Source organism: Engystomops pustulosus, chromosome 1, assembly GCF_040894005.1.
Source record: "Engystomops pustulosus chromosome 1, aEngPut4.maternal, whole genome shotgun sequence".
Lineage (NCBI taxonomy): Eukaryota > Metazoa > Chordata > Amphibia > Anura > Leptodactylidae > Engystomops > Engystomops pustulosus.
The window spans coordinates 94,682,150-94,698,483 of record NC_092411.1 but is presented as its reverse complement, the minus strand read 5'-3'; the positions used below and the strand labels follow the sequence as shown (position 1 = coordinate 94,698,483).

The 16,334-nt window shown below is 39.9% G+C and overlaps 1 protein-coding gene across 1 annotated transcript in view; it reads left to right on the top strand.

Moving 5' to 3' along the window:
* Positions 1-16,334, top strand: part of MED13L (mediator complex subunit 13L) — an 87,459-nt gene that overhangs the window by 53,610 nt on the left and 17,515 nt on the right. Inside the window, exons 6-18 of the mRNA XM_072148118.1 lie at positions 112-306; positions 635-823; positions 3,223-3,388; positions 4,635-4,733; positions 5,175-5,897; positions 7,979-8,198; positions 8,563-8,665; positions 8,796-8,905; positions 9,723-9,822; positions 10,414-10,634; positions 11,809-12,014; positions 12,113-13,041; positions 13,796-13,975. Coding sequence (XP_072004219.1) covers positions 112-306; positions 635-823; positions 3,223-3,388; positions 4,635-4,733; positions 5,175-5,897; positions 7,979-8,198; positions 8,563-8,665; positions 8,796-8,905; positions 9,723-9,822; positions 10,414-10,634; positions 11,809-12,014; positions 12,113-13,041; positions 13,796-13,975 — 3,441 coding nt within the window. The remainder of the gene's footprint in view (positions 1-111; positions 307-634; positions 824-3,222; positions 3,389-4,634; positions 4,734-5,174; positions 5,898-7,978; positions 8,199-8,562; positions 8,666-8,795; positions 8,906-9,722; positions 9,823-10,413; positions 10,635-11,808; positions 12,015-12,112; positions 13,042-13,795; positions 13,976-16,334) is intronic.

Genomic DNA, 16,334 nt, shown 5'->3' with positions numbered 1-16,334 from the left:
AACCGCCAACGCAGGTGTGAACATTGCTGGGTTCCAATTATATTTTGTAATGATTGTCCTATGCAAGATGATTTTTACAAATATTTTATTATGTAATATTCTTTTTCTTAGTTATTCTGAGCCCTTATGGGTTAAGTGGAACCCTTACTGGACATACCTACAAAACATCAGATCCCACAACCCGCAGGCTGCTGGAGGAATGGCGTCCCTTCTACCCTACAGTGCTCTCTGCTAGGAAGGAACAACGGGAAGACCAGGAAATGCTTTATGATGATGACTTTCCGGCAGCAGTGGAAGTCATTGTGGGTAAGGAACTTTGGTTGAGGTCAGAAATGTATTGATGCTTAATAGAAGAGAGTTTTATAGAGAAGTTACTTAAGTGTAGCTGGCATCATTGCAGAAGTGCCAGTCTATGCCCTGATACGGTCTCTTCTAAATGGATAACTTCTCTACCCTATAATTACTTAAGTGTAAATATTTAGAATGTTATTTTTAATGAATGCAAACCACGAATATAAATCTTGATGATGTTATTAGTGGATGTAGATTTATCGCCCCCTCCACCTGAGACATTGCTTCTCACTGTCTAATGGCTAACCTTCACCCCAACATGTCTTTTGCTTCTCTTCTGTAGGTGGCGTTCGAATGGTTTATCCCTCGGCCTTTGTTCTTATAGCTCACAGTGACCTACCTGTTCCACCCAGCACTGTGAACACAGGGCATAGTGGCACAAGTACACAACAGAACACAGTTTTTACTAAAGATCCTAGTCCATGTAGGATGCCTTTAACACCACCTACATCACCTGATCAAGCCGTTCCTGGTAAGTGTGAACACTCGTATACTAATGTGGGTAGAGTTGTCTTAAAAGGGTTGTTTGGGATCAGAAGTTTTTTTTTTTTATTATTGGTACCAATCTGCAGAAAGTTATTAAATTCAAACAAAAATATGTAATTTTTTAAAGCGTCAATTAACTTTTACCTTAACAAGTCTAAAGCCCCATGGCAGTGATGGCTAACCTATGGCACTGGTGCCAGAGGTGGCACTGAGAGCCCTTTCTGTGGGCACCCAGGCCATAACCAGAGATGACTCTAGGTATCTTCCTGCAGTCCCAAACAGCCCAGGACTTGCTGTGCACAGAGCTATGTTAAAGTGACAGCTCTACCTGGGACTATTTTCTGCTTTATTGGTGTTCTCAGGTGCTGGTATCAAAGAAAACTGTGACAGAGAAGGGAGTATAAATCACAAATTACATTTCTGTGTTGGCACTTTGCGATAAGTAAGCGGGTCTTTGTTGTAGTTTGGGCACTCGGCCTCTAAAGAATTCTTGGGGGGCAAATTACCCCTTGATTCTTGCCTCTAAAACTATGCTTTAACAAGAAATGTGAGGGTTAATGCACATATTCATTTTCTATGAGAGATTACATTAGAATCTAGATGCACTTTCATGTTGATGTGTCTTACCTTTGAAACACAAGAAGATTAGGAGCAGAGGTTGTTGTAACATTTTTAAGTACAACTTGTTCTCATATGAGGAATTTAAGACAAACATTGCTTTACATAGTGTTGTGCTGCCTTCTAGTGGCCATTTCGAAGACCTTCAGATATGTCCTTCGTAACAGTTCGGCAACCTCATACTATTGTGCTGCTTCCATAATGGCCAAGATAAAGACACTTTTTATTTACATACAAAGAAAAATAGAATAGCAAATTACAAAAATCAATAAACATTACAAAACATCATGTATATAAAATTCCTTATCTAACAAAATCGTAACTAACGATTATTAATCCTATTACCTTTATTATTCATATGAATTTTTTAGATTTTTTCCTCTTATATTACCACCCTTATCCCACCCCCGGTGGTTGGCGATTGGCTATACTAATCGATCTATTACCAGTTAGTATATACCCATACAGTTTTTTCACCTCTCTATACCCCACTATCCGTTTGTTTTGTTATAACTCTTCTTCCACCTCTTGTAAATCTTCATCTAGGCTCGATCTTTCAAACCATACCTTCCTGTTCTTCTCTATTCCCGTACCTTTCCCTAACCCTTCCCGCTGCTCCGTGTAAAGTAAGAGATCCATCCTACTTTCCCACACATATATGTTTGGAGCCTTCTTATTTTTCCAATTATATAAAATTAGTTTTCTTCCCAAAAAAAGTATTTCATTACATAGAGCTCCCACCTCCCCTTTCCCCCGAAGAGCCTATCACTCCTATCTTAGAACCCAATATGCAGACTTTTTCACTTACTGGAATTTCAAAGTTCCAAATTGACATCAATCTACTTATAACCTGTGGGCTCTGTGAATACCTGAGAAATGGTATGCAACATTTTTAGAAATTCATCTGACCATCGCAAGTGAATCAATCCACTCCTCCATATTTCACACATGAAAGCTGTGATCCAACAAAAATCAAAAGCCTCACTGCAGAACGTGTCGGTGTTAAACCTATCAATTTACATTTTGAACTTGTGGCTTGGTGTCTCCAACACTGTTACTAGCAAGCTAGTAATTTTTTCTGCTGGAGATGAGACTGACGTGTCTCATCCTGGCACTTGCATAGTGCCTTATTAAAGCCTGGGAAATGTGCTTCAGCTTCACCGTCAATAGAGCCAAGGTCCAACGCATGGACAAGCTGGAAATATGTGGATAGGTACCAGGAGTGGCAGGAGCTGTATCAAGATCTGTTTGTTTTTTTTTTGTTTTTTTTTAATCGGATATTTTTAATTAATTTAATAAATTAATATTTCCATAACCCCCCCTCCCCATAAACCCAAAACATGAAAACAAACAAAGAAAATATCTGTATAAATAACTAGTATAATACCAAATTTGCACCAATCAGCATTGTTATCTGCAGTTTATTTTAATGCATTAAATAACTCTTTCAGGTTCTCCTTTATATAAAATAGTGTTAAAAGAAGTAAACCCGACCCCTCTGTTTCTGTACTTGCCTCCTAATTTCTGATGCTGCTCCTGTTATGTTATCCTGTGGCATGGTGTCCATGGTCATTCATCTACCCAATCCTATGTATACCTGGCAGGACCTTAACCACTTCTTATTTCAATTAAAATGGTGAACTCTCTTAAAATGCATTTATATGCCCTTATATGTGTGAGAATTTAATAGAATACAATATACGTTCAACTCATGTAGGGATTTGTAGGTGTTTTAAAAATATTTCACAGAATATTTCAAAATTACAGGAGATATTAGGTCTGTAACCACAAGTGGAAACAACCAGTCAACAGGAGACGGCATCAGCCATTCAAGGCACAGTCCCAAACGGGGTGGTAGAAGTTATCTGAAATTGCGGAGTCATATGGCACAGAGGGCCTGGAGGGAATGCATTCTGAACAGAAGTCCATCAAAGTAAGTCTCCTTTTATTTAGAGTTTAAGAGCAGTGACCTGGTGTCTCCTGACCATGTCTGTTTTTAGAGCATGCATATTCCCCATAAAGAAACCTTTCAGGAGTATCTTTTGTTATGCCATCAGGCTGAGGCCAGACAGCTTGTCCACAGATCCCATGATGCCTTGTGTTCTCTCTCAAAGTAATTTAGCATTAAATCCATTTAGTTTCCCACAAGTAAATCCACAGAATACTGCACAGTGTATATTAAGGATGCGTATGGTGACAGCCTGGCAGCTTCCATCACATGGAGGAGCAGGGAATATGTAATAATTGGGAGAAATCATTAGTACATGAAGTCTTTGCCTGTGCTGTGTGAGCTCTAAGGGTTAATACCTTATCTGGACAGAGCTGACACTGAGGATGACAAGGTGGGGGAAGGTAGCAGTGAGAAGAGCAGAGACAAAGAAATTTCTGTAGAATTACGGAATGGGATGGAGGGACTTATAGGGAACAGGGGAGATCTTGTGCCTCACTACTCTGTGCAGGAGACATCTGCATTCACTGTACTGTAGACTTCCAGCTCTGCTGGAAAAATAAAAACAGTTACTCTTTAACTTGATAGTTTTATTAATTGTATATTTTTTTTCTTTATAGAATTTACTAATAATTGACAACAAATGTGAAAAAATAAGCTTTTTTGTCATTTTTCCATTTAAAGCTTTTTAATATTCTGCTTTCAGCTGACAGGCTGTATGGGGCTTACTTCAAACACTGATATCTCCTAAACCCTTAAACATAGAAATGTCATATTAAACATGAGCGTCTCCTCTTTAATATGATATATGAATTGTATGGATGCTTAACAGAACCAGAGATATTCACTCTTAAAGTTGCAATCAGGAATAGAAAGCTGTACATGAAAATATATTTTTTTTAGTACAACTTTAAGGGTGAATATCTCTGGCTCTGTTCCGTCCATACACAATCCATACCTCGTATTAAAGAATAATTACAATTTTAAAAATGCCATAAAAATTGTGTTTCCATGTGCCGTATTCCATAAATATCCGTTTGGAGCTGGTTTCTGTCAAGACGTTTATAGATGTCCTTTCTGCATGGGGCATGTGCAAATAGGATGTATATAGCTGTATGGCAGTGAAAGTTAAACATACAACTATTTAAAACTGGTACAGCTTATAGGTCCCCTTTATTCTTACATCCTAAAAGTTCTCTTATTAATTCTATTGTTCTTGCTTCTCTTAAAGGACAAATGTCCCCAACCAGCAGGAAGAGGAGGTGATGGTTAACAGAACACCCTGGGACTTTGTGGATCCTGCCCAGAGGGTCAACTGTTCATGCTCCAGGTGAGCTCTATACCAGGACGTCTGATGTTACTGCAACAATACTTTGCAGCAGGAACATCTTTTAGAGGAAACTTTTTTACAAATATTAATCATTTTGCTCTGTGCCTGCTTTATGACTTTCATAAAATTCCTTGCAGCCTCAAAAGTTAGAAAAAAAAACTGTATAAAAAAAAATAAAACCTGTTCCAGGTTGCTGGCAAGAGACCTGTAGATATGTCTCTGCAGAATTTTTACATTGAATGTTTCCATCCTGTGTATTCTTTTTATTCCTCCTCAGTTCAAAGATTATTGCATGCAAAGTGAAAATATATGTATGTATGTATGTGTATACACTCACTTATATACATTCTGTATGCTAAATGCATCTAACTGTAGTAAATTTTCATCCTCTTGTGGTGATGTCTTACTTTTCATGTGTAATCATACTTTGTCTTTCTGCAGGCACAAGTTGTCTAAGCTGCGTGGTGCACAAAGTGCAACTCGTCCTCCTTCTGTTTCCCAGGCCAGTGTGGGTGGAAACCCCTCTTCCAGCAACTCTACCCTACAGCCTTCTGCATCTTCCAAGCACAAACCTAATGAACGCCAAGAAAAGGCAGATAAACTTCAGAAAAAGGCCACAACTCCATTCCATCACAGACCATCTCCAACCCAGAGTGAACAGTGTATGACGCAGGAGCAATCTGTGCAGCAACGCCAAGGAACAGAGCCGTCATCTGGATCTACCACCACCACTACGAACAGACAATTTTCTACCATGGCACCTGCAGGGGAACTAGATCAACTACTACCAGTACCTCCAGCAGACTCCCCACACTCTCCTGCCTCCCCAATGCCCCCTACTCTTAGTCCACAGCCTCCGCAACAAGAAGTGGATATTCCTGATCAAGAAGTGTCGGTCTCCAATCTTTATCCTAATGGTTTAGAAATGCAACCACTCGATGACAGGACGATAATGGCAGCTGGCCTGGGTCTTCCTTTGATGACAGAAATGAGTGAGACCAGTTTATATTGTGCTGGTCTTCCCCAAAATCAGGATGTAGAGGACAACTGGCTTGGTTATAAACTCCCTACGGTTGATAGCCAAGACTTTCGCCCACCAGAAATTCATGGAGAGTGGTACGAAGCCAAGCAGGAAACAGGATCTGAAAGCACTGCACTTAAAAGGTTAGGCATGTGTTACTTACCGCCTTTCACTTAAAGGGAACCTGTCACCACATTTGCACATATACAGCCAGTGACCGGTTCCTATAGAGCTCTATTCACTGACTGACCCCCTTCTTTTAACTAAAAATGATTTCGCTTACATCCACAGGAATCAAATTTTATCGTTTATTACCTGGCATCAGAGGGAGGCGTGTCCTTCTTGTCCGGCCCCTCCCATCTACTCCTCCCCGTGCCTTATGCTTCCTTACTGGTCACAGTTCATGTCATGTGACATTATCTCAGGTACTCCAGCCTCTTGAGAATAGCAAACTGTAACCCATGAAATCACAGCACCCTCCATGGACTTCTACTCCTGTCCATCCGCCATGGAGGCAGCTGTTATTTCATGTAATCACATACACAATGTACAGTTTGCTATTGTTAGAAAGCTGAGAGACCTGCGATGATGTCACTGGTCACATGTCATAAATGAAAGGCACCGTGTAAAAAAAAGAGGCAGAGCAGTGATTTGAAGAGACAGAGCTGTCAATCAGAATAATGGGGTGTGGCTCACTGCCAGCCTGAGAGAGAGAGGAGTCAGAGCCAGGAGACAAGAGTCAGAAATGCTTATTTGCATATCAGAAAAATGGCTGTAATTAAGGTACAGTGTCCCACTGGCAGCTAATTTTAGGTGATATGGGGAGGACCCTTTATCAGCAGGCATTGTTAGTTGAGTTGAAGGGGGGGGGGGGGGATTTGGTGACAGGTTATGCTTTAAAGGGAACCTGTCACCAGGAGACCCATTTTTAGCACTCCCCCAGTCCCCACAGAGCATAGTACATACTCTGCCAAAGTGTTTTTGTATAAAAAATAGGTTTTACAGAAAAAAAGATATGTTATATTGTACCTTTCATTAGCATCTGCTGTGTGACTAGGCAGTTGCCAATTAGGCGGGGCTGGAAAGGAGCAGTCTCCCCCCCCCACCCTTGGGAAACATGTGACCTTTTCAAATATATGAATAACTCCCCATACTTGGTATTGGCTGTAGAGGAGCAGGGGGCGTCGCTAAGCCCAGTGATGGGTGTTTTCATATATTTGAAAAGGTCACATGGAGAAGCTGTTCCCCAAGGGTGGGGGGGACTGCTCCTTTCCAGCCCCTCCAAAAAGGCAACTGCCTAGTCACACAGCAGATGCTAATGAAAGGTACAATATAACATATCTTTTTTTCTGTAAAACCAATTTTTAATACAAAAACACTTTGGCAGTGTATGTACTATGCTCTGTGGGGACTGGGGGAGTGCTAAAAAATGGGTCTCCTGGTGACAGGTTCCCTTTAAAGAAGACCTATCTACAAACTTTCTAGAAATCATTAGGCCATTGTATGTACATGAGGAATAACACAATTCTAGTCATTTTGTGACTTCTACAGCAGGTTTTTCTCTCTTGTAGCTTTCTTTCAGTTCTCTTTCAGTATTTGCCTCTGTCTCAGTGCTCTCCATGCCTCCTTCATTTAGCTAGGTAATCGGACACCTCATTAAGCTTCTGTCCTTTTTGCTGCAAGACAAAATTCACTGAAAAGCAAAAAGAGAAGGAAGCCCTTTTTACTATGATAAGGCATCAAAAGTCATGTATTGTTTTGTACTATTTATTTATGCAGAGTTTGTTAGTGAACTTTAATGGGGCAGTAAATCTGTTCCCCCAGACAACCCTGATACCGTGAATATATGTCTAATATGTCTATTAGTAGTGTTTCATGCAATAAACAGACACCTCAGACCCCTCCTCACTTCCAATTCTGGATGCACTTGTGCTTCATTTAAATAAATATGAAATAGTGCAACAAGCTACTAATAAACTGATATCTGTATTCACGATGCTGGCTGCGGGCAGCAGATTATCTCACACTGAACTAGGCATGTTGAATTCCAGCATAATGTTAAGGAAAGTTCTGACACACCATTATAAATGGGAGGTTATTACACTGTCAGATCAGTTGTTTAGTTTAAGGTTGTGAGATGTCTTTAAACCATTGTTATTCCTTGAGGCAACATAAATATTAATTAATGAATATTTTATTTTTTTCACGAATTTTGCCACTTTAGGCTTCTGGCTCAGCCCAACAAGCGCTTTAAAGTCTTGGATGAGAAGCGACAGGTTGGATCATACCTGAACTATGTGGACCAGCTTCCCATACTTCCATGTGAAGGCTTTGGGGACTCCACTGATCCTTACACCTTCGAGGATGGAGATATTAAGTACAGTTTTACCACCACAAGCAAGAAATGCAAGATAGCAGAACGGGACCTTTCTCGAAAGCAAAAGGTACTAATTGAAATAATTGTTGGATCAATGCATGGTACTATTTAAGAATGTGGATAAAAGACGTTGGCTCTATGTTGTAAAGGAAGTGGAATGTGGACCATAAAAATAAGACCTATGATCATCCATATGCTATGTTGTGGCGCAACACCAATGATGCTGAAGCCTCGAGGCTAGGGTCCTATGGGGGTGGACAGGCTGCTGAATTTCCAATTTTATGGGGGAATGTTTTCTTGAAAGCCAATGACTTACTAGCATCAAATTAACTTTTCTATACAGTGTTTGTAATCAAAATCTCTACTACCTGTCTTGCCCCTACTTTCCACAACGTGGAAACATGGTATTAATTTTTTATTTTTTTTTGCAGACTGAGGAGGGGTTTGAGAAAGATGCATCACCTACAGAACATACTGCACCAGTGCCTGATGGGAAAGATGCCATGTCCATTTTTAGCCCTATGTCAAAGTCAGGTAGATATTGTGTCTCTATATGACACACACAAATATTCTTTTCTGATTCTAATATTATTTTATTTGTTAGCCAACTGTTATCTCTGTTTTATGTATACATAAAATATTTTTGCTGACAATTTCCTTACAGACCCACGGCAGGACCGCGGGGTGGCAGCAAGTCTCACGCAGGTCACTGATCTGGCTCCTTCTCTTAATGATCTGGATAACATATTTGATAATTCTGAAGACGAGGACCTGGTAGGTTTTTAAGCTTTTAAAATAAAAACCAATCAACAATTAGTGCTTCAATTTTGTGTATATGTAAAGGGTGTGTTGCATTAAATGCAAGATGTCACTATTAGATAACCCTTATCTTGTACAGGTATACAATAATAACATTAGACTTGCACCTTAATTATACACGCGTCCCCTCCACCGATAATCTGGTGGAAGGTTTCCTTTAGAATTACACATCATTACACATCTAGGTAGTATAGAAATGAAGATTGACTTTCACCCTGCAGCCTCCAAACTTTACTCATCTCAGGCAACATATGATTATTCAGGTGTGTGTGTGTGTGTGTGTGTTTTTTTTTTTTTTTTCTGTTAAGCCAGTAAAAGGGTAAAATTTCTCATAAAAGGGAAAATTTTAGAAGGGAAATAACCGCGCTGTCAACCTTTAGGCCCCTTTTAAGCAAAAAGCCCAGGCAAGCACACAGACGCGTGCAGGAGAGTTGAGGATTGAAAGATGGGCATCAGGCGCTGTAATACGGATTACTAGGACAAGTCCTTTATTTTTTAGTGCCTGCTCACATGGTGTGCTCATCACACAGTGACTGGGTGCTATAGACGTCTATGGAGACAGAAATTGGTCCACCTCACGTTCGTATGTAAGGGGCCTTAGTGCAATGGATTATTCTCAGAGTACTAATTCTCTTCCTGTGACCTGTCATGTTTTATAATTTAATGCAGAACAGATATGTAAAAATAGGTAATTACTTCAGATTACAGCAGGTGAATGTTTTTTATTTTCTTTTAATAATTTTTTTTTCCTTTTACTAAACATTTTTTGAAGGCGGGTTCACCAGGATCTCGTGCAATGAAAGTTCCCATGGGCTCTTCAGAAGATCGAAATGTTGGCAAAGATGGAAGAGCAACCGTTGCATATGTACCAAGTAAGAAAGCAAAAAATTGTACAGCCAGCTCACTGTTCCAGATGATTATTGTATAAATATCTGGATCCTGGATGCATCCATCCAGCAAGAAAAAAGGTTATTCCTGCTCCGGGGTGAAACTAAAAAATCTTTTAATGTTAAATCTTGCGATAACAATAGGTTTTAATACCATATACAGTAATTCCTAACTGTGTGAGTGCATTCAACCCATTTCAAGCATAAACGCTTAAGTCATGAGTAATTGCGCTTACGCTTGAAACCTGAATATCTCAACACCCATCTATTCAGCCATTTGGGTAGCCACGTGGTATGTTATGTACTGTCTTTTAATACTGGACCTTGACCCACAAGCTTTGCCTTTTTAAGTTAGGACTTCAGTAAATGTGTCTTGCCACCCTACCGGCAACTACGCTGATATAGACACAGCATTCAATGTTTTGTATCATGTGACCTTTTCGTAGAGAGCTTGTTTGTTGCATTGTTATAGTGTTGCTCCATATTTAGATTAGTTAAATGCATACATATAAAGGAGCAACATTATCTTAGTTTTACTCCCTTCCCTTAAATGCATTTTTCTTTTATTTCCTTCAGCAACAGCTGATCTACAGATAATGTTTCCAACCCCACCTTCCCTCGAGCAACATCCTGCCTTCTCCCCAATAATGATGTATAAGGATACCATTGGCTCAGACACTGCAACAACTCTTGGCATGATGGAAAGTCCGATGGTCAATTTGGCCTCCATGCAACATGTAGAGTTCAAAATGGAAATTGAGGAAGGCTTATGCAGTCCCAAGCCTGAGGAAATAAAGGTATGCATGCATTACCTTTGATGTATTATAAAGATCTATACTTAAAAAAAAAAAAAGTTTGTCCATTTTATGTCCACATCTGTATGTGAATATGGGAATCATAATTCTTCATGACCTCTGACTTGTAGTTAAAGCGTAACTCCTAAGTTGCCTTGTAAAATCCTCTCCCGCTTCTGAAGTAGGTGGACACTACCTGGTTGTAACATGAGCCAAGGGCACTGAGACCAGAGTAACCCCCCTCACTTCCCATAATGTGGAGCCAATCAGGAAATAGGATCTCAGTCTGAAGCCTCTACTTGGCGTTACTGCTATATAGAGATCTTGCATAGAGATGAGGCACAGGGCTGACCGTACACATCACTGGATTCCTTCACTTTGTACTGAACATACAGTAGTTCACTGATGCAATCAGTTCAGCAGATGCTATCAGTCTGCCATCTACCCAAGATGGAGGATGGAGGAATCACAGCACGTAAGTTTCATCCTGGATATTGTACTGCTATGCTGAGCAGTGCAGTTTCAAGTGCTTAGGTGTTTGCTTCAGATGGAGAGAGCAATTGTGTGTTTAGCTGCAGGGTAAGGTGTTGTACTATGTGGGAACATTAGGGCAGACTGTAGACATGCACCTTGGCTCCAGCCTTCCTGGTATTACTGCACAGAGGCTTGGGAGTGAGCACAGTGCATTACCCACAGTGCATAGGGCTGAGACTGACAGTGCAGAGCATTAGAAGGCAAATGGCTTCAATAACATAAAGAATTCAAATGAGAAAAATGTTTCTTTTTTTGCTGTTGTACAAAAAAAATTATTAATAAACTTTACAGTTATTATTTAAGTTTCCAGATAACTAATAAGATAAATAATAGAGTATAGAACATATAACAGTCTGCCTATAGCACCATCACTATCAAAGCACTTTCATTTAATTCCAGTTTCCTAGGTTTGTGTCGTTGCCATTTTGATCATGTCCGGTTGTCCGCTGATAGACATTCCCATCTATTTTCTTCCCATGTCACAGTGTAACATCTGGATAGTATCAGAATGGCAAGGATTATTACGTACAAGAGAAATTTTAACCTGTAACAAAATATGTAGTCCTTGGCATAGAAGTTGAATATGTGTGTGTGCTTGGGGGCCTATCTATCTGCTAATGGAAAATTTTTTCCCCCAAAAAAGGATTTTTCCTATGTGTACAGAGTCCCATCCTATCAGCCCTTTCTGGGTACGTCAATGTTTGCACCTCTTAAATCATTGCCCAGCCAGTGCCTGCTGTCCTTGAAAATACCGGACGCCTGCATATATCGACCCTCCTGGGCTGCCCCTCCAAAAATTCAACACCTTCCTTTACCACCACCTGCTCCTTTTAACAGAGATGGATATATGTGAGTATATGTACAACAGAAGACCAATAACAAAAGCCTATTCCTGTAGATATTTTATACTTGGTTTTCTATTATTCATGTGCTTTTTCATCATATAGGAATGTGCCAAGTGAAGGAAGTTTGACCGACCAAGATTACCTGCAGCTAAACACTCCGCAAACCAACACCCCTCTTGCCCCTTGCAGCACAGCTCCACCCAGCAATGGGGGGACTGGAGGTGTGTTGCCTTCTCCAGCAACTCCCAGGTTTTCAGTTCCCACTCCCCGTACACCAAGAACTCCTAGAACTCCTAAAGGTGCTGGAGGAGCCAGTGGCCAAGGTTCTGTGAAGTACGATGGCACAGACCTTTGTTCTCCAGCTTCTACACCCTCTACAACAAGGCCATTGAGTTCTGTTGAGCCAGCCAGCAGTCACCCGGCTCCTGAGGCCCACAGCCTTTATGTTACTTTACTTCTCTCTGACTCCGTACTAAATATTTTCAAGGACAGGAACTTTGATAGCTGTTGCATATGTGCCTGCAATCTGAACATCAAAGGATCTGATGTAGGCCTTTACATCCCAGACTCTTCCAATGAAGACCAGTATCGTTGCACCTGTGGCTTTAGTGCCATTGTTAATCGCAGACTTGGTTACCACTCTGGCCTATTTATAGAAGATGAGATGGACATATTTGGCAGATCCTCTTACATAGGTCAGGCTGTGGAGAGAAGACTGAACATAAGGGAGGCAGCAAGGAGAAGTGAGGATCCTCCTCCACCTGCCCTCCTTTTGCTCCTGCAAAGTCAGTGCACTAGGCCTTTCACTATTTCCAGAGGAAACTGGGACCTTTCCTGTAACAAATCGGAGTATTATTTGGAAGGCCCCAATACTGGCCTGGATAGAGTGAGGGTAGAGAGCTCAGATGCTTGGCCCGAATGCTTAAATGCCCTGGAACAGGGAAGGCAGTATGTGGATAATCCAACCGGGGGAAGAGTCGATGAAACTTTGGTCAGAAGTGCTACATTCCACCTTTGGCCACACAGCAATGGTGAGCAATTTTCTTTTTTTCTTTTTTTACTCTGTGCCAAGACCGCTCTAAGATCCCTGTATATAATAGAGGAGAGACTAACTCATTTCACACATTTTAGGATTCCTCTTTGTTGATCCCTGACTTTTGTACCAGTGATATAGATTTACGGGATTGAAGGCGGTTTTAATGTTATCTTCTCCTCTATACCCGGTGACTAGAAATGTTCATACCTTCTTTGTTGCAAAGACTTGCAAGGATAACCTATCCATAGAATAGGGAGTTGGACACCCAACACCACCACAGATCAGTGTTCTCAGAAGCTCACACACAAATAGAATATGCAGACGGCTCTGGTCACTGGGTAGTGGCTGAACAGTCTTACTGCAGTTCAGCTTCCATTCATTTGTATAGGAGCTATATATTGCGGTGACTCTGGTTAGGGTTACTATACAAAGAATTTAGCTGTATGCTTCCTATTTCATTACTGTGTATTTATTGTTGAGATCCACTAATCTGACAGGTTTACTTATATATGGTATCCTGCAGTGAGTAGTGTAAAAAACACAAGTGGATTTTTTAGGAAAATCTATCACATTAGTCTATAGTCTTAAACAGTGTCAAAAATGTTGCATAGTTTCCATAGGCTCGTGTTTATTTTAAGCACTTTTCTGAACATTTTTAGCCTATTGTAAAAGTAAAGGCTATTGTCAAAGATAAAAGGCCATTGCATTTACTTTAACGCTTTTTTTTTGTTTGTTTTTTTTTTTTTTAGTGCTTGATGTGAGCATGCTTCCCTCTCAGGATGTGGTGCGCATGCTACTATCCCTACAGCCATTTTTGCAGGACGCCATTCAAAAGAAAAGAACAGGACGAACCTGGGAAAATATACAGCATGTACAGGGTCCCCTTACCTGGCAACAATTTCACAAGATGGCTGGACGTGGATCCTATGGTATTATGAAGATTATGATTCATACATATTTATATTGGAAAAAATTCTGCCTGTATATGCTATAATATACAGAGATACCTATTTGAGCAGAATGCCCAATTTACAGAGAAAATTGTTCTTTTAAAAGGGTGGTCTACTCATAGGGAGGCAGTGCCATAGAGTATAATGTGAGTGGGTATTCTCATAGGGGTGGTCTCTTGGTGAGGTTTCACTATATAAATCTTAGCTTGTTGCTTTAATCATTGAAGGTTCCCGTAACCATGAGACCTAAAAAGGAATCGGTAAAAAAAAAAATCTTGAAACTTCAACTGACCCATTTCTCTTGAACAGAAATAAAAATAATTATGTCACGTCACAAAATTCCCAATCTGTCAATATAGAAAAATTATTAATCCCTGTGTTAAAGCACTTATCAGAAAAGGTTTCCGAATCGTCAGTTTTTGTGCTATTTTGACAAACTTACAACTTTAAATAAAGTATGTAAAAAAAGGTTTTATTTTTAAAAGATTTTTTTATGTAAACTTAACAAAACTTCTATAAACTTGGAATCTCTAATAATACTGATCCAAAGAATAAAAGTGATGTGTCATTGGGTGGCACAGTGAAAACTGTACATACGAAGTCCGTTAGAAAATGGTCCGATTGTCTTAGTTTTATTTTTAGTCTGTTTCACTGCATTTGGAATTTTTTTCCTATTTTTAAATATGTATTGCAGATCAGAAAAGTTATGGCTTTTGGAAAGTGGGGAGTGAAAAATATAAACACAAAAATGAAATGGGGGTTGGTCGTAAAAAAGAGTTAATGTAAAAATATATCTCGGCACTTTCCTCACCCAGGTGGCTATAAGTAACAATAGAATAGTGGAGACGCTAATGGTAGTGTACAGGGATCTCTCCTGTACTAAACAACAAAAGGAGATATATTGGATACAAATAGTGAGCACTAACTCGCATTATACAAAAGAGTTATTTATTATACCTAAAAAATATTGATAAAATATATTACAATAATCAAATGTGCATCAGTAGCCACCACGATTGGACAATATCTTTATTATATATGGTGATAACTACAATATCAAACATGAGGTATAAACTGTAAATATATACATATTGTAACGGAGTTGCACAAGTGCCTTCTCTTCCCAAAATTGTTGAAAATAATAGTTAAAATATAAAAATATAACATCGAATGCTGGAGAACGAAAGGAATTTTATTCTTTGTATACAATGTCTTGAAAACCATTGCTAGAAAAGATACAATGTTGCACATAGTCCAAATGTTCCTATACCGATGTACGACTAGTTCATTGTGAAGTATAGTTGGTTGTTGTGAAGTATAGATGTTTAATCCCAGTTACGTCAATGCCTGTAAGTACTAAAACAACTATTGGAGACATGGATGTAGTGTTTTGTCGTCCATATAGTCCAATAGAGCCTGTACACATAGATGGTTAATTGCTGTAGACAATAAATAATTGGCTGCAGCGAGTATATATTGTATATGTGACTATAGACGTAAGACACTAATTTGTTTCCTAATATTAGTGTACATAGAGACTCATGGTTGTCAGCAATATTCAAGCAGACTTTACCTGTGGTGATATGGGTTGTGTGTTGCATCTTGATCATGGAGCATAGGGCCGAGAGCTCTCACTTTGGTACTCCATCTCATTTGTTCCACTGGTACTTTAGTAACTCATATAGTGGCTCTATTTGACAGTTAACGTCACTGTCAACGAGCCCAGCCCACATACGTGGCGTCCTCAGGGGTGACGGGGCTAGAGTGACTCTAGCCCCGTCACCCCTGAGGACGCCACGTATGTGGCGAAACATGTCGGGGGGGGGGGGGGGGGGGTGTTGGTGTGGAACAAGTTTTTAGTTAGCAGGCAAAGTGGTGTGTGGAATCAATTATGAGTGTGTGTTGGCAAGCAGTACAAGATTGACACCTGCTGCTGGAAGTCAGAATTTTGATACTAACTGTTTACAAAACATGTACTATTGTTACAATCTCATAGCGCTGGAAACCGCAATAAAAGATTGCCATCCACTGTTAGGGGACATTATCTGGGTACTAATACTCAGGACACTGCTGCCCAATTGCCGAGTGAGCACTCTGAACCACACAAAGAAGTCTTCACAACGGCCTGCATAATTTTAACCTAACATAGAAATGGTCCATACCAAAAAACCTTTCTTTTGGAAAGTACGTATTGCTCTTAAAAGTGTTTAATAAAAGTGAAGTTTTAATTGACAAATGAGTTTCAGTGAGGCTTATATGCCTTTTTTGTAAATAGACTTGATATATGGACTCGGTCAAAAAACGTCCACGTCCCTTGGTTCAGGTTCATATATAAGGC